The following is a 20,779-nucleotide window of genomic DNA, read 5'->3' on the forward strand; positions in this document are numbered from 1 at the left end:
TTTTCTTCAGAGTGCATGCATCAACTTATCTATAAACTATTGATTGCAGGGGGCTGAAGCTGTCTGCAAGTGCTGGCTGATTTTAGGAGAGATTTTATTTGCAATCCTGCCTCAGAAGCAAGGTGTTTCTGTTACTTATAATAGAAAGTGTTGAAGACATGCAGGTGTCTGTGGAAGAGGGGCTTTCACTCCAATGCCCAAGTTTGTGTATTTTTGCACAGTATCTGTGAAAACATGAGGAAGGCATCACACTTGAGTCATCCTTCTGGGGCCAGTTGCCTTCAGAGCTTTGTTTTCCCTGCTACATCTGCTATCCTGCTTGCTCTCTCTGTTTTCCACACATCTATATCTGCAAGGGATTTCCCAGGCAGAAGCGTGCAGCTCCATGCCAAACCCTTGTTCTGTGCACAAACAGCAGAGATAATGTTCCAGGGATGGATCACACACTGAGCTCACTCTCAGCAGATCCAGCAAACACGGCCTGGATGCCTCAGCCTGGGATGAGCAGAGCTGCATGGCACAGCCACACAAACCCTGGGCACCTCTGTGCTGCATGGCACAACCCCAGAAACCCTGAGCACCTCTGTGCTGCATGGCACAGCCACACAAACCCTGAGCACCTCTGTGCTGCATGGCACAGCCACACAAACCCTGGGCACCTCTGTGCTGCATGGCACAGCCACACAAACCCTGGGCACCTCTGTGCTGCATGGCACAGCCACACAAACCTTGGGCACCTCTGTGCTGCATGGCACAGCCACAGAAACCCTGGGCACCTCTGTGCTGCATGGCCCACAGCCACAGCACAGACCTGGCACCTCTGGAAGTACCAGAGCTGTGGAAGAGCCCAAAATCTCAAGAGTTCTGGGAAAAACTTCAAAGTCTTGGATGGAAGCTGCACAAAACTTCCTCAGACAAAAGGCTGATTCTAAGAGATCCACGGCCATCACGTGGATTTTGGTATGAGAGTTAATGGAGGGATTGGTCCCATCCTATAATGTCCTTGAAGAGAGGACCAACGATGCTGCCTCAGCCCTTGGTTTAGGGTCACAGCTGGTGAATACACAGGTACACATTTTGATTTTTGATCTGCTCCAGTGCCCTCGAGCACCAGGTGGCCTGACAGCCATGCCAGGCATGAGCTGGCAGAGCTGCTCCTTGCTCCCCCTTCCCCACATCCCATTTGTGATGTTTGCTCGCTCAGCTGGCCCTTGTGGCCTCCTCAGCCCCAGCAGAGAGAGGCAGGAGCACAAAGCACCTCCACGGGGGTTTCTGCACCCAGGGCTGATGCTGGGGCTGCAGTCGGGGGTGGGTACCGGGATGGGCACTGCTGCATCACTGAAGGATGCTCGCAGCTCTCAAACAGGCTTTTTAATTATTCCCTACGTGCATTCAGGACAGGTCAGGCTTCTCCCTAGCGAGATAAACACGCTCTTCCTGACTTCCAAAAAGGCGCTAAGCTTTTCTGAAGTTTCCTAGCGCTCCCGGAGATGGTGTTAGAGGGAACCGGCCGTGGCTGCGGGATGGATTTTCCCGTTTCGTCGGCGCTTTCGCTGCCTTGTGGCTCCTCGGAGCGGCGGGCGCCGGCAGTGCCGCCCGGCCGGGCGGGAGCGCTCGGCTGACCCGCATTGCCGAGCGGATTTGGGCACGTTTCCTGCCAAAAAAAGGGACCGCGCCCATTAGTCCTGATGGCTGGGTTAGCAAACTGCTTATCTAGAGAAGTATCTGTGGGTTTTGCTTTGTCTCTGTTCTGTGCTTTATGTCTTGCACTTTCTCTATGCAGAGCATACTATTTTATTCTATTTTATTTTACTTTATTTTATTTTATATTTTATATTTTATTATTTTTATTTTATTTTATTTTAATTTTTTTATTTTTTATTTTTATTATTTGCATTTTATTTTTTATTATTTTCATTTTATTTTATATTTTATTTTTTTATTTTTTTATTTTTTATTATTTTTATTTTATTTTATTTTATTTGATGCATCTTAATTTGTCACACCCCTGTCTCACTTTTTTTTTTTAAAAAAAAAAGGATTTCTCCAAACCAGAGTGTTCTAGGTGATTAGTGAATCTCACATATTCTTTCATGAACACTCATTTCAGAATTTAATAGTGCCACATTGCAGCAGCTTCTTGTGCTCCTATTTTAGGGAGTCAGCGTTCGCACCACAAAAGGCAGCACCAGTCACTTTCTCAGGTTTTGTAGCCCATCTGCCCTACACTGGAGATCCCTGGAGGTGTCATTACTGAAGTGATGAGACATTCTGGTTTAAGTGCTCGTGGTCTCTGCAGAGCACAGGGTTGGGAATTAAGCATGCATCTTAGGAACACTAGTGCAGAACAGCATCAATAAATGACTAATCTCCTCCTTAATGTTTCCTTTTAGATTCAAGGGGGAGTACAAGCAACTCCTGATCTTTAATTCCTGCTCAGGCCTGGATTGGTACTGCTGAACTCCATTTTGCCTCTGGGAAATGGACACAATACTTGCACTCATCATGGAGGTGTTGTGCTGACCAGGTACTGCCCAGGAAGTTTTTTTGAGTGTAGAAGTGCTGTGTGGGAAGAAAGGTTTGTGGTTGTAATGGAAGAGGGCTTCAGTAATGATTCTTGGCTAAGGTGAAACTACCAGCCCTGTCCATTGAAATCCTGGGTAGTTTGCCAGTTGTCTCAGATTGATAATAATTCTATTTTTCATGTTATTTCTTCCACTGCAAATACCCCTGTTTCTCTATCAATATATGCAACCTGGCCAGTAAACATGTCTGTGTGTGCTCTGCAGCAGGTTCTATGATTTTGTTGGTTTTTTTTTTTTTGGTTTGGATGGCACATTAAAACACAGGGGAGTAATCTGATGGCAAGGTAAGCTTTGTGTTGAGGCTAGCACTAACATATAGCAAGAACTCCTTGTGCTTAAAACACAACTATGGTAGCTGAATTATTGTCCCTGTGCAGTTTTCACAGTTATTACTTGGTAGGTTGCCTCTTCAGTGTCAAATTAGAAGTCGTTCGGCCAGAACCATTGCAGTCGTGCCTCTTGAGGTTTGTAGGTCCACACACTCGAAGTATATTACATATTTTTCTGAGCAGTTGTGCTTTCACAGGGGTCTGTATTAGAACAGCATGAAATCTGCTGCTGTTTACACGGGTTTCATCTAAGCCTCACTGGTGGGTTCGCTTTCTGCAGTGTCAGCAGCACTGAGAGTCAAACTCTTGTTTCAGACAAAGTTGAAACTTAAAAAGAAAACTTTGACTCAGCTGCTTGAATCTCTTCCAGTATCTTTCTCCTTTCCATTCTTTTCTTTAAGGGAAAATTTACTTCTAGCTTTCTGATACTGTGTGAACACCAAGCAGTTTCTTTTCCTACTTTTCAAGGGCCATTTCATTTTGGAGTTTTGTTTGCACACACTCATCCACGTCACACACTTGCTGGGGTGTACAGAAAGCAGGATGGGAGGCAAGTATAGATTTAGTTTACCTTTTTTTTTTACATATTTCTGGCCATGGAGGATGAACTTTCTGTGCCCAAGTGTTTGTTAAAATGCTGGCTGGGGAGACCATAAAAAAAAAAAAAGGAAAGAATAGAAAGGTTGATGAAAACATTCAAGGAATCTCATTCACTTTATTCAGGTGAAGAAAAATTTCAGAGAAGAAAGGCTTACCCATTATACTGGACATAAAGTTAGAAAGTCTTTTTCTGTCCCTTAGTAATTATTAATTGGACTGGTTGGTGAAGCAGAGAATTGTTGTAGCTCTCATTTCACTGTTACGGGATCTACAGTTGCAAAAAATGAAGGCAGATATGAGAGAGATACCTAACCAGTTTAAATTTGTTTAGAAACATGATAAAAGGGTTAAATGTGGAATTAAGCAAAATAGTGATGAATTTTCTTTTCTTCAGGTGCTTCTGCTTTTTTAATTGTATTTGGTCTCATCTGTTTATTTTAAAAATATTCTTTAATAAAGAATACAAGCAGTGTCTTATCCTTTAAACTTTTCTGAAATCCAGCCTTATTTTCGTGTAATGCTTTTTGCCTGAAAATTGTCACTGCAATGTCTTCTGGCAAATGAGAGAAAGATTTGGGTATGGTGAAAGACAAATCTGTGTATGGATTAAAACAGAGATTTCCAGTCTCCCCATAGGATTCTTAATCTTAGAAAGTAAAACCCAGATGAGATTAAAAGGAATTATACAGCAAATAGAGTTAATGCTTTTATCTAATACAAAAGAGAGGTAAAATTTTAGACACAGCCAATTAGTTTTAGTTAAAATTATTAAAACTAAGCATTTATATGTATATGTTTTATATTCTACAATGCATGTTAAAATGGAGTCTCCAGGGAACCTCTTAAAGTTCAAGACTCAAAGTAAAAAACTGACTGAAATTTCAGCCTTGATCATGGTTATTAAAACAGATATCATGAACCTGAAATGGTTCTTGTAGAGTTTAATTCCTTTGTCTTTGTGTAAGAAGATGAACTGTCACAAACTTTGGTTTAATGCTCCTTTATCTTTTCTGGAGAAAAGATAATAACATTTCCCTGTACTGCAGCTTGTGTTTGCAAAGCATTATGGACAAGGGGGTTCAAAGTGAGCAAGATCCACTAAAATACTTCCATTTATGTTAGGTGTCATTTTTTAATGTGAACTCATAACAGATTGTAACAATCTGAAGAGAATCCTTATAACCCCTTTTCCATATTTATGCCTTAAATATGGCAGTCACTTTGTTTGTCAGACACAAGAGTTTATAAAAGCAGCATCTCCTTTAATTCTTTTCTGTATATAACTGCAGCCATATACATGCAGGAGCACACATCACATTTTTCTTCAAAAGGCCTTTCTTCAGTCCTGCCCAACATTTTACTTGTGTATTTTTCAATGAATTTGTTTAATTTTGCTGCTGGGAACTAATATTACTTGTGGATTGTGAACAGATCTATCCAGAGCAGGGATGGAGCTGTGCTGTCTAAAAGGGAGTTGTGATGGATAAGACTAATATTGAACGAGACTCTAGGGACAATCCTTTCAGAGCTTCTCTTTGGGTACACCCACACACCAGTGCAACAGAAAGAAGAGGGTCCATGGAGCACCATTCTGCTGTTGGAGCTGGAAGTGCTGGGCAGGGAAAGTCTGGAGTTTCCTCAAGCCCCAGTGCAGATCCAGCAGGGATTGCAGGAGACTGAGCACTCTCTCCAAAAGGCTTTGGCACAGCCTCGGTGGGAGCTCGTGGCTGCAGCTGCACCTCTGAAACCTGCCCAGAGACATTTTCTTCCATAACATATGATGTGCTGGCCCAAATCTTGGAAGTTTTACCAAGCATCTGCTCAGCCTTCCCAGCAGGGAAGTGATGCTTACACGGGAAGGTGCTGGGCAGAGTCTGCTGTGAGATTAATGAGGGTAAGCAGAGGTTTAACAGAAATGACAAAAAGAAGTATCAAATGAAATCTTCTCCAGGCCTCTCCTGTCTGCAGAGTGCGGCTCAAATCCCTCAGCCACATAAGAAACAAAAATAAATTCTTTCTAGGTCATTTTATTGTTGAAGATTAACTTGAGATCAGAGACTCGCATCACGCTGTGCCGATGCCTCTGTATTTTGCAATATAGTTATTGGTACAGATTTTTGAGGACTAAATTGTCAAAATAGCTCAGCAGTTGTGTGAAATCTAATAATTTTGTACAGATTACAGTACCTCTGTGTTTGAAATGGATTTTTAAATTCCAATTGCTAAGACTGCATCTTTAGCTGTTCCCTGATTGCTTGCAGATATCATGAATGCCTTTGGATCATGCCAGAGTGATAATGACTTTGAGCACAGAAATGGACTTGCAGCTGGATTCCCAGGAGAGCTTTCTACACAGGGTAATAGCTCACATATTGAAATGTGGTCACCAAAGAGGTGTCAGGGAAGCAGCAAAGAGAACCCAGATTTGCCTGCAAAATGGGAATTACGCAGAAACAAGAGCAGGTAAAACTAATCAATTTTCTCATAGAAGTTCTAGTAAAACTCCAACCCCATTATTTGCATCACTAATTATAGGCCAGGATCTGAAACCATTGCTGAAGGTACCCATTACCTTGTTCCCAGTGCAATTCCATATACTACAGTGTGTGTCAAAGAAACATGGACAATTGTTCTTCCCAGGCTAAGCTGCTGCTTAACACACGTGTCAGAAGTGTTGAGCCTTTATTGATTAAGATTCTAAGTTCTTTATATGATATAACCAGCCTAAGCAGAAATAGCCAATGTCAGTAGAATTTATTTGCAAAAAGAACAGCCTGAAAGGATCTGTGCTGCAGTGATGTCTTCTTTACTGTTGCTGTGGAGCTGAAAGCCCATCCATCTGTCCTTCTTATTATGTTAAATTCATTCTGGAGTCACTTAACTGAAGTATCCTTAACCCAGTGCTTCTGCAAGCTAGTACATCCACACAGAAAATAGTTATTAAAATAAACATCTCATTATGAGCAGCCTAATGCAGTACCATTGTGAGTAATCAATGAGGTCTCTGGCAATCATGGGAATTATACAATATAATTGAGTTATTTGTAATAAAATTGCTGAAGAGTTGCTGACTTTCCCAGTTAAACATTTTTTTTCTTTCTTTCATACAGCTTGCTGATCTTGCTCTGAGTTTCCAATGCATTATATTTTCTTTTTGTCCTGTCATAACTTTAGAATAGAAATCTATTAAGCTAAGCATAGGTTTATAAAAGGTCATGAAGTCACATAACAGCATCACATTGTGTTCCTTAAGCTTTAAAAACATCACTTCAGGTAAGAATTTTATGCTATCTTCCAAAATGAAATAGAAGCTGAAAAGATACAGTGCAAATTTTTTTTTATTATGTGTTGCTTCCACCTCATGCTGACAGTTTATATTTTGCCCCTTTTGCTTTAGTCTCTTAGCGAGCCATGCAGTAAAATGGGTTTGAATCCCCTGCACACTCATTACAGAGAGCATGTAAGAGTCAGGGCAGTGCTGAAGCCTCAGCTCTGAGTAAATAAATACAGGAATAAGAAGCCTTCAGCAGATACCATAAAGGCATACAAATGCCTTTCCTTTGCAGGCCTGTGCTCCTCTCCCCATTTTTCCCTTCTCTTCCACTGGTCATTACCCACAGACAGAAGTGCTGGTTCAAAGTGGCTACTCCTCCTCTAGATATTTCTACCTTAGCTTAAACTGGTGATGAGGGTGATGTGAAATAACCTTGCAGATTTTATCCCAAAATGGATGAAGGAACATTCATGTTCTTCAGTTTCAGGAGTGATCTCTACCAGGTGGGTGTTGGTAATCATCAGGGAGCAGTAAAGTTATTAACCACATCCAGCACTGGGTGTTTGCCCACTCCTGCCTGGAAAGGGAAGGAATACAGAGGCAGCTGTGATCTTGCCCTCTAGGCTGTCTGACAATGTAGAACACAAATGCACTGGGTAGCTCTACATTTATCACAAATATTTTCTTCTCTTCGTCAGATGCTCTGGCAAATATTTGGACCCTCAGAATAAGGTGGTCATTGAAATTCACAGTTCAGGTTTTCATCAGCACAACTCAGTTGTGAGACCATTGATATCAGGGGTTTTTTTAGGAGAAAATAGGCTTGTCCCCTTTCCTGTGGGTACAAGGTTTACAATGCTGTGCTCTGGTTCAAGATTGAGAGGTTAGAAGACATACAAGCCACCAGTGTGAAAATGAAAGGAATCAAATTCAGAGATCCAGTTCTGTGCCACAATAAAATACCCAGAGAGCAGCAGCTGAGGCTTGTGTGTTTATCAGGGAGATGAAATTTGTAGGTGAGCTGACTCCAAGCGGCACAGAAGCTGGGGAGCTTTTCTGTTGGCTGACAGCAATGAGCTGGGGACACCTCAGAAGTCAGGTGGGGAAGAACTGCTCTCTGCAAGTACAGGAGTGCTCCCAAACAGAGGACACCATGTGTCTGTGGGGAGGAGGATGGGAGAGCTAAAACACGGTCACAACTGCTATGAAACACGAGTTAGACCTAGATTCCCCCAGGTCTCCACCCAGCCTTAGAGACAGACAAGGAAAAATCACATGGAGGCTTGCAGGAGGTGCTGCCTTGCACCTTTTTTAATGCACAGGAGTGATGATGGAGGAAGGCTCTTGCCAGCTTTTTTCCCCCTCATTTGAGGGGAAAGCTGTGCTGCTGCTGTGTTTCATTTTACTTAATGCAAAAGTGGCAGAAGGAGGGAGGCAGAAGAAAAGCATCTATATCAGACACAACAGAAGGAAATATGGGAGGAGGGTGGGGAGGTGGGTTGGTGGTGTCTGGTTTATGGCCCTTCTGTGCCATCTGAATGGTACAAAAGGCTAAAAAACAGCCTGAGCATCTGTGTAACTCTCTGCACCACTATGATAATGAAAATCCACTAATGTGTAGAGGAATAAGCAACATTTCAAGTTTCCTGAGGTTATATAAAAGAAATATTTATTCTATCTGAAAAAGACTGTGCAGAGAAGTATTGGAGTTAAAAAAAAAAAGGTTATAATGTGTTCACAATGTGAGAGAGAAGAGCAGCACAGCAAGCAACCTTAACTAGGCTGTTTCCAAACTTTTGAGTGCCTAACCATGCAGCTTTAATGCTCTGTTACCATATTTGTCATGCACACAGTATTATATAGATATATATAATATCAACTGTCTAGCTAGATATAGATATCTTATTTTTATTGGAATTTTATCCTCAGTCTCCTCTCTGCTTCTCTTTTCACAGTTTTTCTTAAGCAGAATGTGAAACTAATACTTTCAAATTTCAGCTGCACTTTTGAACTCGTGATATTTGAAAGCAATTTTTTTCTCATCACAACCTGAAACTGATATGTTGTTACACAGGAAATGTTGCACATCTCAAAACTCTCCCAGAAGAGGCTGAATGCATCCTTTTGAAGGTGTGGGATGCACGTGAAAAAAGTATCAAGATTACTCGGGGCTCCGTGGAAATTATCACTGCAACTCTTTTCCCTGCCTCTCTTTTTCTTTACACAAGCGCCAAAATTGTCTCCTAAAAATGCTTAGAATTCATCTTCTGTCATGTAGATGCTGGAGTTTATTTTGAAATGCAAGCTTGTTCTGAGAAAGCTGTATTATGCATGTGTTTATGCTACATAAAAATATTAGCATGAACTAAATCCAAACTCAGGTCCATAATTGGATCTAAGAGAGGAATTAGCAAAGCACTGAAGCGATGCCCGAAGTTAAATCCTACCTGCCCAGTGACGCTGGAGCCCTCCAAGCTCTGTGATGATCAAATGATCTTGGCACCCAAGTATTCTCAAGGATTTAGGTACCTAAATCTGCCATCTATAGATGGACAATTTCTTCCTATTTTATTACAAAGGAGTTTGATTTTGGTGGCAAAGAGAAGGGACAGAAAATGGAGAGCAGTCCTCCAGCCCAGCAAGGCCCATGTCTTGAATTTGTGGCAGTTAAATGAAACTACAAAACAGCCTTCAAAGCAAGGAGAATCCTCATCCAGGAGGGAATATCAGGAGGGAGATTGCTTTTTGTCACTCCTGAGCAGGATCAGATGCAAGATAGAAACACCAGGGAACTTTCTGGGGAACATCCAAGTATCTTTATCCTTTTGGATGCCAGCAAGGTTAAGAAAGGGTTTTGTGAATTGTGGTTTTGAATTCAATGTCTAAATCTCACATAAAACCTACCCAGGAAATCTAACTGCTTCTGTTGAATTGATTTTGTTTCCTACTGCTTTTTCCTGATTACTTATATATATATATTTATATTCCTTACACGAGTGCATTTTAACCCCATAACTGCTGCTGTATTATGTGGCAAATCAAATTTTTATGAAGGTGAGACCAAACTCTTAATTTCCCTTCACTCCTAGAGTTCAGTAACTCTGGATAGGAAGCATTTGTCATCCATAAAAGTGTTGATTCCATCTCCAGTAATCACCCACCCCTCTAATCCATCATACTCCACCTGATTAAATGTAAATCTGATTAGTTCACATAAGAACTAGGAACTTCTTCTTATTCCCTTTGGTAAACACATCAGTTCAATGACCTGGACATCAACAGAAATAAGCTTTACACTTTACAGGGGAGAATCAATAATCCTAAGGATGTGCTGATTGTAAGTGCTCACAGCCACCAGGAAGGCTGTGGGCAGTTTATGAGAGAAATCCTTCATCTCTTAAACTGGCCAGACCCACAGATATGCTTGGTTAGCTGATCATGCTTTCTTCACAAGGCCTATCTGCTTAATGCAACAGCTCAATAAGGCAGCATTAATTTTAATTAACAAATTGCTTGTACACCTACAGCTCTATCACGTTGTCGCTGTAGCCAGGGTTAGGAAATTGTCCGAAGAAAATAAATTTGAAGCAACTCAGGCACAGGTAAATAGCCTGTTATTATCCACCAACCATTGTCATTATGGTCATTTCTGAAAAATCCTGTGTATCCCATGGTTCATTAAATCTGTTTTACTGCCTGGATAAATGAGCTGCTTTGAGGTGTCAGCAACAAGCCCAAGCAGGAGGCTTTATTCTGCTAAGAAAGATGGCAATCAGCAGCAAGAAAGGCAATCCAGAAAACATCTTATACAAAATTCATGGGTTTATTAATTCATAATGTTAAATGGTTTTGGCAGCTAACTAGTCACAGAATTTCAGCAAGATGTGCACTTATAAACAAAGGGAAAGCAATAGCTTTTCTTTAGCAACATTGCTCTGATACTTCTAGTCCTTCAGGGGAAAAAAAAAAGAAAAAGTAACATTCTCAATGTGGAAATTTTCTATTTCAGCAAGGCTGTCTACCAGATTGTCAGAAAATGTCTGTCAGAATGGCCAGCATGAGGCTTCCACCAAAATTTATCAACGAATGAGTCAGAAAAACCCCACATTTTGGAACCAGGACAAGGTAAGAAAGGAGAAAGGGAGGAGACAATGTGCCCATTTCAGCCAGGGATTTGTGCTGCCCTTGCCACAAAAACAGATTTTAGAGCAGGCCAGGCTGGTTAAGGTGGCTTTAGCTCCTCAGCAGGCACTTACACGATGGCACATGGAATTTATTTCATGTGATACCATTACGGAAATGCTGTGAAATGGGAAAGCAGAGGTGAAGGCTGGTGCTGGAGCTTGTGCTGTGGTTTGGAGAGAAACACCCCAGAAATAAGAGAGGAAGGGGAGCTACACCTTCCATTAGAGCATCCCAACATGCCAGACTCCCAATTCCTCTGGAGGGAAGAGCAGGACAAGTGGTGGGAGAAGTGGAAAGCAGGGAAAAGTCTGAAGGAGTGGGTACTGGAGCATTTCTGAAGGGAGCAAGAGGCTACTGCAGAGGAGGGCAGATATACAGGAAGCCTCAGAAATGGCAGAAAATGGCCCTGAGGACTCTAAAGAGAAGTCAGGGGAGGGGACACTTTATCTCAAACACAGAAATACTGAAAGTTGCTAAAAATTTGAAAGAAATCCTGGAGAAAAGGACCCATGCTTCTCAAGAGGGATATTTGTTTTCCAGCTTTTCATGTTCTAATCCTCACATTTAAGGTTCTGAATTTTTCCTGCTTAGCCTGCTGTCTTGCTTTACTCTGTGTGAGGTGTTCGGAATTTTCCCCCATAATTCATCCTAATTTAAAAAGTTACAAAACTCTTAACTTCAGATTAATAGGAAAGGTTTGCTTTTCATTCCAAGGCCCCACTGCTGCAGGTCCTGTGAGCAGGTAACCCTACACCACCAGTTGTAGCTGTCAGTACTGACAAACCCCACAAAAGCAGAGGATGGGTAAAGAATAATGTTGGATTACTGTAGGAGGGCTGCACAGGGACAAGGAGAGGAAACTCTTTCCCCCCTTCCTCTCTCTAAAATCTGCAAGCAGATCTGTGCTTATGTGCAGATGTGTAGCCAAGTGACAATGCCTAGCCTCTTGCATCTTTCAAAGACAAAAATCTAGCTGGCCTTGGACATGTGCATGCAGCAGAAAACTGACAATGAGGAGACAAGGAATCAGCTGCTAGAAATCAATGAATGACAGCCCTAAAAGCTGTCAGTGACTTACCTGAAGGTGTACAGTGAAAAGATTCCTGTTGATGTGCATCCATATTACATGGTGGCCTTTTGTAGCCTCCCCAGCAAAGCAGAAACCTGCCTGTGCCCCAGCACTGCCTGTGGGGCAGCCTGTCCTCCAAACCAGCCACACTCAGGATATTGAACACACATTTTTTTTCCCCCTGAGTGCAACAGGGTACATGTGGAATATTATATTGGTTTCCAGCCACCTGCCAGAATTTGATGGCAGGAAATTTGCACGGCTCTTGTTGTAGCCAAGTGACAGATAATAAGTGAGAGGTGCCATTGTTGGAAGTATCACTATCAGATTTTCTAATGCAGCCCTGGTGTAATGAGATCATACACATTGCTCAAGCTTCAATCAGAACTTCCACTGAAGGAACAAGCCTGAATAATAATAAAAGCAGAAAGCATTTTAAGTAAATAGAATTTCCCAGATACTGCATAATGGTGTTTGTTATTGCTATCTTTTATGAGCCTCGAGAAATATTTTGTATAAGAATGATTTCCTTCAATATAAGCTGTTATCATGAAGGTCTCCTATGTCAATTCTTATTTAAAATATATTTCCTTACAGTCCCAACATTATGAAAGCACAAATTAATGCGACCTCTTTGCTTCCATTCCATGTTCTTATAAAGCCTCGCCGCAGCTCTCCAAAGAACAGTTACGTGCTGCGCTGTACAAATGTAGCCCAAACCACTCCAAATAATAAGATCCATTTTGGCAGTAAAAATTTATTCTGTGTACATCTTTCCAAGCCCCTGAAAAGCCAAGGTCTTTCAGTGAGGACTGCAAGGAGCTTTTTTCTTTCTGTTTGTTTGTGGGGTTTTTTTCCTTTTTTTTTTTTATTCTGAGCTTGAGTGTTCAGAAGCATGGAGCTGATATCCTGCTCTGCTCTCCTGATAGAAAACCTCCACGAGCCTGAGCAAGCCACGCTTCTTCTGAAGAGATTATAGGAGCACAAACAGGGATCCTGGCAGGCTGTGCAGCAGCAACACCCCAGTAAATGTACAAGGGAGGGCAGGCTTTCCTCATCAACTGCAGTATTATTTCCTTCTTGCCTAAAGCTTGCCATTGGCAAAAGGACAAAGCCAAAACAGTGTGCACATTCCTGTTTGACATTCCCCTGTTAAGACCATTTTGCACAGTTTGCTTTTTGTTTTAGTACGTATTTATTATTGCTGGCAGCAGATAAAAATTATTTCATTATTTCATTATATGAAGTTCTGACCACTGTTTTCTGCTAGTGCAAAAGAGCTACATGATTTCAAAATTTCTCCCCCAAGTAGTTAAAATCTTGTTTACAGGCAAAGAGGAAACATGTCTTATACATAAAGTCAAAATTTATCATTAATACAATTGAAATCCTAAGAGTCTCATCCATGTTATTATTCCACGTATAATTGTTATGGAAAGGGAAAGAATAAGTCTGTGCAGAAAATATTTACTAATGAAAACAATAATGCAGTTAAATTTTTGCACGTGCACCTAGTTTCTACCTCTTTTCATGATGTTCTGCTCACCCTTCTGGTGTCCCTCTTACCCCTTGGGTTGGGGGTTCTTTCTCACAGTGGCTGTGTTCCCAGTGAGCTGCCAGCACCCAAAATCCTTTGCAAGGAAGAATACAAAGTTCACTTTGAAATTTTCCTCTTTCAGTGTGTTGGAATCTTTTGGGGTCACTTTTAACCTGCTTTTACTGCCAGGCTTTATTTCACTCACCTGCAGCTCTGAGTTACAGCCATTTTTAAAGGTGGATTTACATGTGCTAGATACTATTGCTTTCTTTGCTTGCTTATCCTAAAAAGCAGAGTAGCCCAGCTCCAGGCCTGCATTTCTGTAGCTGTGGGGCTTTTAGTGTCCAGCCTGTGTTCCATATTCCATCATCCCAAGTCTCTGCCCCTCCACACTGAACTCTGTGTGTCTCTCATCCTGCCTGGCCCACATTTACCAGAACTGGTGAAACCATGGTGGCACCACAGAAAGATAAACAAAAGTAAAGCAAATTGGTCTGAAAGTTCTAGAGAGCTGGAGAAATTCCTGTCACAACCAAACCAACTGAGAAAACGCTGCAGGCAGGTCAAGAAAAGTTCAGACAGAGCAAGTCCTGACACTTTGCAGACTCAGTGCAAAGTTTATGGCCACAGCAATGCAGTATTACAGATCAATATAATGACAGCATGTTCTTGCATAATATCTTTTCACTTTTCTTAGAGACATGATGCAGGTTTATCTTCTTTATGCTTTTAATTGTAAAACATGAATTTCACCCCCCAAGTAATTCTACAATTCTCATAAATCCTTTACTTTGTTTTGTGATCTTCAGTAAAATGACAGTGATAACGAAATAGTTATGTAATGTAACATGCATAGCTTGCAGAAATGCATCATAAGGGACAAGGTGCTAAACTTCTTGGTTGTCACCTTTCTAGACAGTGTTTCTTGCTATTTTAGATTCTAGCATTTTTAATTCTGTGATCCAATTTGACTCAAAATAAACAAAGAAATTGTAACTTATAAAGAAATGAAAAAAGCTGATAGGGGCTGAGCCTTGTATAAGCAAAGGCAACAACTGGTGAGACTATTCTGTGCACTTTACTTTAAAAAGCAGCAAATGCACAGAGCCCCTCACTGGATTATCCACAACATGTCCACCACAATTAGATTTAATGAAAATTCATACTCTTATTTCCTAAAGAAGGGCATTTGAAATCATGGTATCTCTATGAATACATTGTTTTGATCTGCTTCCTCTTCCTTCCAGTAAGTTTTTGGACTATTTCCCATGCTTTGTCTATTTCAAAACAGGGCAATTCACCCCAGAAACTACTGATTTCTTACTGAGGAAACATGGGTTTAATCCTTATAAAACATAAGAATATCCCATCAAATACAAGAAAAAAACGGGCACAAATCTGCATCTCTCTGGTCTTTTGCTAGGATGTTCTCAGGGAACATCTTGCTGGGATTGATGGATTGATGGGCAGAGTTTTCAGTGCTAACCATTGCAACAACCCTTATCCAGGTGGAAAAAAAATTACTAGGAAAGACAGTGCAAAGCCATGAAGTAGCTGGTGGATTTTTCAGTCTCTGTTTCCTTGGGATTTTTGTTCCACATAATTTCCACTAATTTTCTAATTATGAGATTTCATACTGGAAAACATTTCTCTGTGGCAGATGCACAGATATCCTACCATCAAATACTGTATTGGTGACCTGTTCTGAGGGAAGAAAACCAGTTCCTTATTCTGCTGCCACTTCTCTACTTCAGCAAGTTCTAGATGTGCCAGGCAGAGGGAGGGAACAATGCTGCAAGATGCTGCCAACATATACAGTGAGCAGCAGCTTCTGTTCTGATAAATCTATGATTATCCACTCCATTTATCTCAATGAGAAGTGAACTTTTAAATTTGCATGGTCCATTAGGGCCTCAAGTGAGCAAGGCACTAAAGCATGTGCTTAAATCCATCTGTATTCAGGAAACCAATTAAGTACATGCTTAATTTTAATGATGGATCCTGTACTGAGGGCTGTAAAGCTAAACTGCCTTTAAACTTGGACAAAGTCCCCTTTCTCTTTATTTCAAGAGAAAACAAGGAAGTTCCATGCAAGAGATTGTGTTAGTGCAAAAAAGGCTTTTCAATTTCAGCTATGAGGAATGCAAAGAGTGAGGAGGAGCTGTAATAACTTTAACCCAGAACAAGTAGGGTTAATTCACAAAACTCTGCCTAATGAGACAGGGCAGTTCTGAGTGGTAACACAGAGACCAGCACAACCAGAGTGCAGCTAGCAGTCATTCTGGATTTGTGCAGCCAGGCCTAGAATTCCACATTCTCCCACGGGAAACACTATAAAAGTACAAAGCAAATGAGCTAACAGAACATTTCTTCTCCTGTGCATTTTCATCTGCAGCTTTAATCATTACATTAACAGTGTCATAGATGCCTCTATTTTGTTTTCTAAGCACTGCTATCATCAGGACCCACCGAAGCTATAAAGTTGTTATTTCACACTGAGATATAGATGATGCCTATTGAAGTCAAAATTAAAGGTTTCTGAAGAAGAAACAGTGCTGCAAAATTATTATTCATTCACTTAATTGCTCATCTGGTTTGAATTGGCTATGACATTTCATAATATATTCTATTTCACCCTCTTCACCACACTATGCAGGGCAGCTAAGTACTTTGGAAGCTTTGAGGAGGCATTTCTATTCATGAGGGCAAAGGCAATATGTGGGCATTCCTTAACAAAGTAGGTCTGAATCAGCATTTAAAAAAAAAGTTAGAAGTGGAGCAGCAGCTTATTAAAAAGGAGCTTTATTGACAGATGATTTTAGCAAAACCACGAGTATTTGAAATTACTGGGAAGTACCCAGCAACACCACAAAATTACATGAGGAGACAAACAGCACAGCCTATCTCTGCAGGTGAGAGAAGTAACAAGCCAAGGCTGGCCTATCCCTGAAGGACTAATTTTGACCTGTATTAACTGCTTAATCCAGGGAGTTCAGTTTAACACCATTAGAAAAAGCAGAGCACACATTTAACAAGTGAACAGACAAAAAAATACCTCAAAGCTCCAGCTCAGCTTGTACTACTCAATAGAGCTGTTAGAGCAACACTGGCCTGGGGCACATGACAAGTGGTAGAACAAGAAGATAAAGAGGTCAGCAATACATTTACAGATACTAACATTATACTTCTGGAAAGTATTTTGTGTTCCCTTCTCAAAAGTACACATTGATAAAAAGGTAAAGATTAATTTCTGAGCAGTGCATAGATGGGCTGATTTTTTTTCCAGGAGACAACTATAATAAGAAGGACATTTTTAGTAGCATTTGTGCCCAAAATTCTGCAGCATGTGGATGCGCAATGGCAGAAAAATTCATCCTTACTTTGCCCCTCCCCTGCCTCCTTGTTAACTTTTCCATTCTGTACCCAGATTCCCTCTCCTTTTCCCAACCATCAGGTAAATTTATCCAGACCTACATGCATGCAGTGTTTGATGTCCTTGGCAGCAAGAACCTGTGATGGCAGCCAGCATGAGCCCACGTGAGTACTGGGGTCCTCAATTATCCCCCAGGAACCAGCAGAGCTCTCACAATTCCCTTTTTCTTCTTTGCAGTCTTCAAGATTTTGCTGGGTTTGCAATGTGGCAATTATGCCCAGAGAAATGGAAGAGACTTCGTGTTTCCCTTGGTGAGAAATAGTTAAATATTTGCTGGGCCACAGACACAAAGCAAATGTGTGCTGCATTTCTCTCAAATTAACCCAAGGTGCAGAATGGGCCAGAAGAGAAAGAGAAGGTCCCTCATTTCCAAGGGTGTTTATCCAATGTTGGCTTATTCCAAAGCATAGGAAAGACTGCTACAGCCCTGGGAGCAGCTCCCATTTTCTTGTCTGTTGGGTGACTGCCCACACAATGAGGCTGCTGTGTGAAAAGGGGGCCCACCTCCTCCTTTGGCCATCTTTTAAAAGAAAACCACCTGTTGCCTCTGTATCCTCTACATGCCCTCCAAAAACCCACGGATCAGTCCTCATTTGGAGGGAGGTTTTGTTTCTATGCCCCAGCTGACACGAGCTCTGCACTGAGCCTTTGAGAAATGCAGCAATTCTTTATATACCTACAGAGAGGTGAGAAAGTTGCCAGTGCTGTTTGGGCAGGGCCAGAATTGGGATGCTAATCAGTGAGTTTGCTCCAGGGGGCTTGGATGTGGGTTTGGATCATGTCCCTGAGCTTGCACGTGGGCAGGAGTTGTGTGTGAGAGCTCTCATCAGCATTTCTCACTGCAGGAACCTTCAGCCTTTGCCACAGAATCCCAGCTTTTTTCTTTTTGCCTTTTATATGTTTCTGAAAGAGTCCTAAAAACATATGCTTTTAATCTCCTTTGAGTCATCAAAGAGTTTGAAACAACACTCCTGAGAGCCTGGGGACAGAATTGATGCTGTGCCACCATGAAATCTGACATTTTGCTAAGGTACCACATGAGTCAGTGTTTTACTGCAGATTTAATTATTTTGCTGCAATCAGAAGTCTGAACACATTAACTTTTCAGAGCCTATTCTTCAATGAGAGTGGATATGGCTGCATCTTGCTCTGCATTCTTCCCTGCAAAAGAGAGATACATTGATGGTGGTGGGGACAGGAAAGCCAAAGCTGTGTCACTGAGTCTAGGAAAAAAAAAAAGAGAGAGCACAGAAAACAGAAATATCCTCCTACTAACCCTATTTGGGTTTTGGTGAGAGAGATGATAGCCAGACAAGCAGAGGAGAAAATACTCCTTAGCATCTGCTGTGACTGTAGGATAGTGAGAACAAAGGAAAACCCTGACTATCCTTTCCCATTGCCCTGTGTGTCCATCCTTCACTTGGATTCTGTTGCAGCTCTGTCTTCACTGTGTAAAGGCTTTGTTTCTTTGATCTTGGTGGACTTCTGTTCTTTGAACAATTCTTACCTTGGGTAATAAAAAGCCCACATGTTTCTACGGGTAAGATTCTATACCTACCACTTCAGAACAGGTGCTAAATAATAATTACAACGTGAAAGAGAATGTTTGATCCTGATAAAGTCATCCAGTGGACAAATGACCTCAGAGACATGCCCAGGAACGTGTTGGATCTGCAGCCAGCTGGAAATTGTGTGGGTGCCATGGGCTGCTATTGAGTTGTGCTGCTGTGCTGAACTGCACTGGTGCTCACCACCTGTGGAGCTGCTCCAAGGTCAGGAAGGAAGAATCAGGGCAATAATTAGACATCCTGTTTTTCAATTAGAAACCACACAGTAATGAAAAGCTTTCCAGAAGATCACTTACTGCATTATTGGGTTGGGGTTTTTTTTAATTGGCTCTTAAAATGAGTTCTGCTTTAGCGACTAACTGGGCAGTCACTGTTCAGCTTGGGAAGTGCAAACAGGCTGGGCTAACCAAGGCAAAAAGGACTGAATTGATTTTCATATTAATAGGAGAGTTCATTCCAGAGAGAAAAGGTTAATTTGCTTTTCAGTGAGTTTATGGAGAAAGTGCTTGTGGTCAGGGTGATAATTTGTGGCTAAATCACACGTTTAAAGGCAAAAGTGATTGCAGAAAAGCTAGGGAAAGCATTTTCAGTATTCTGCAATGGAACTGTCAACAGTGTTTTCTGTGCTTTCTTCTTCCCCAAGCACAAGGATTCGAGAAAGAAGCCAGCACAATAGCACTGTCATCTGTGGCCTTATTTTTTTCCCCTTCTATTTTTTTTCCTCTGCACATCAGATATCTTAAAAAATGCAGAAGCAGAGACAATGCTGTCTCACCCAGCTTTAATGCTGGTCATGCTTATGGTCTGGGAGCTCTCCTCAAATACACATGGCTTTTGTTGGGCTTGTCTTCCCCACAAAGGTGCTATCTGTAGATATTGAATTTGTTGTTGTTGTTGTTAGCATGCTAATTATTGATATTTGTGAATTATTGGAGATTCAAGTGAAACAATTTATGCCTAACATGATGACTTGACATAGGTAAAATTATTGTGAATATGGGTTGGGGTTTCTTTCTTTCATTTTAGCTAAGAAGAATCTGTGCTATTTAAGCAACTGAGTATGAGATGGCTTAACTTGTTTCTTTGATATGTTTAGGTTTAGGAGTTGAAATTTTGGATAGTCACCTCCAAGGCTAAGTATGAGTAACAGTGGTAACTCTGCTGCTGATTTAAAAAGTGTGTGACAAATGTGACTTGAGGAGCAGTGACAGCAGCTTGCCCATCTTACCTTTGATGCTTTATTAAAGGCTTTAGCAAGCATGCAAACCTAGACAGGTAAACAAATACCAAGCAATGTCTGCCCTTTGGAAATTTTTAAATAAAAAGTGCTAACAGAGCACCTTTAGAACTGTGGGGTTTGCTACACCTGATGTAGCTTACATGGGGGTGGAATGAAAAGCCCAAGTCAGAGAAACATCCAAAAGGCCACAATTTAAATTTCTGTCCCTTCTTGTGTGAGAAGGGACAGAAATTTAAATTTGCAGAGTTCAAACTACTTGAAAGTAAACTTTTTGTTGTAGCTGTTCTGTGTCATCCTGATCCATGCCTGAGACTCATGGGCTGCTTCTTCCTGGTCTCTGCTCCTGTGGTGGGGAGATCAGAGCTTTGTTCCACTGTTCATCTCCTTGGCTTCACCTTTCTCCCCCACGTCTCAGCTCTGCCACTGGGCTGCACAGATCACTCACCTGGTCACATCTTACACAGCTTTCATCTCTCCTGCTGTCCAGTGCCATTTCCAGGTTCTGGCATTGCCTGCAGCCCGAGACTTTGGCATCTGCATATTTTCCTGAGGGCTCCATCTGTGAGGTTATTTGAGCCTGGTTACATGGGGATACTTCAGACTAGAACCACTTTAAACTCATTTTGTAGTGCAGAAGCATCCCTGAAGAAATGAGGAGGAAAAAAAAAAAAAAAGCAGACCTGGACCTGCACTTTATAAGCACTCTTGGATGACACGTACAAAAGTGCATGCAGATATTTTTACAGACTATAAAAGAGAGTTCAAACTGACCAAGACATAGATAAAACCAGTAATCTTCAGGATGCTATCTGCAGTAAAGATTATATATTTCAGATTAAAATCTATGCTAAAAAGGGTATCTTCTTTGCTGTGCCAAAAGAATGGTTGAACCTTCCACATTTCCAAGCTCACATGTGGGCATGATAAAATCTTAACAACATGCCATTAAATATGCCTTT

At 41.3% G+C, this 20,779-nt stretch overlaps 1 protein-coding gene across 4 annotated transcripts in view; it reads left to right on the forward strand.

The window, feature by feature from the left end:
- The window catches only part of LOC139593078 (uncharacterized), a 71,803-nt gene that overhangs the window by 30,784 nt on the left and 20,240 nt on the right, over positions 1-20,779 (forward strand). For 2 of the 4 annotated variants that reach the window (XM_071433716.1, XM_071433717.1), the window contains 3 exons: positions 2,394-2,527; positions 5,776-5,977; positions 10,798-10,913. In XM_071433716.1, the coding sequence (XP_071289817.1) occupies positions 5,785-5,977; positions 10,798-10,913 (309 nt within the window). In that variant the 5' untranslated portion in view covers positions 2,394-2,527; positions 5,776-5,784. Of the gene's footprint in view, positions 1-2,393; positions 2,528-5,775; positions 5,978-5,997; positions 10,391-10,797; positions 10,914-17,189; positions 17,264-20,779 lie in introns of those variants that run through there. The other 2 variants (XM_071433718.1, XM_071433719.1) reach the window with 2 other exon arrangements.

Source organism: Agelaius tricolor, unplaced genomic scaffold, assembly GCF_023055355.1.
Source record: "Agelaius tricolor isolate 1412-34295 unplaced genomic scaffold, bAgeTri1.0.p SCAF_9, whole genome shotgun sequence".
Lineage (NCBI taxonomy): Eukaryota > Metazoa > Chordata > Aves > Passeriformes > Icteridae > Agelaius > Agelaius tricolor.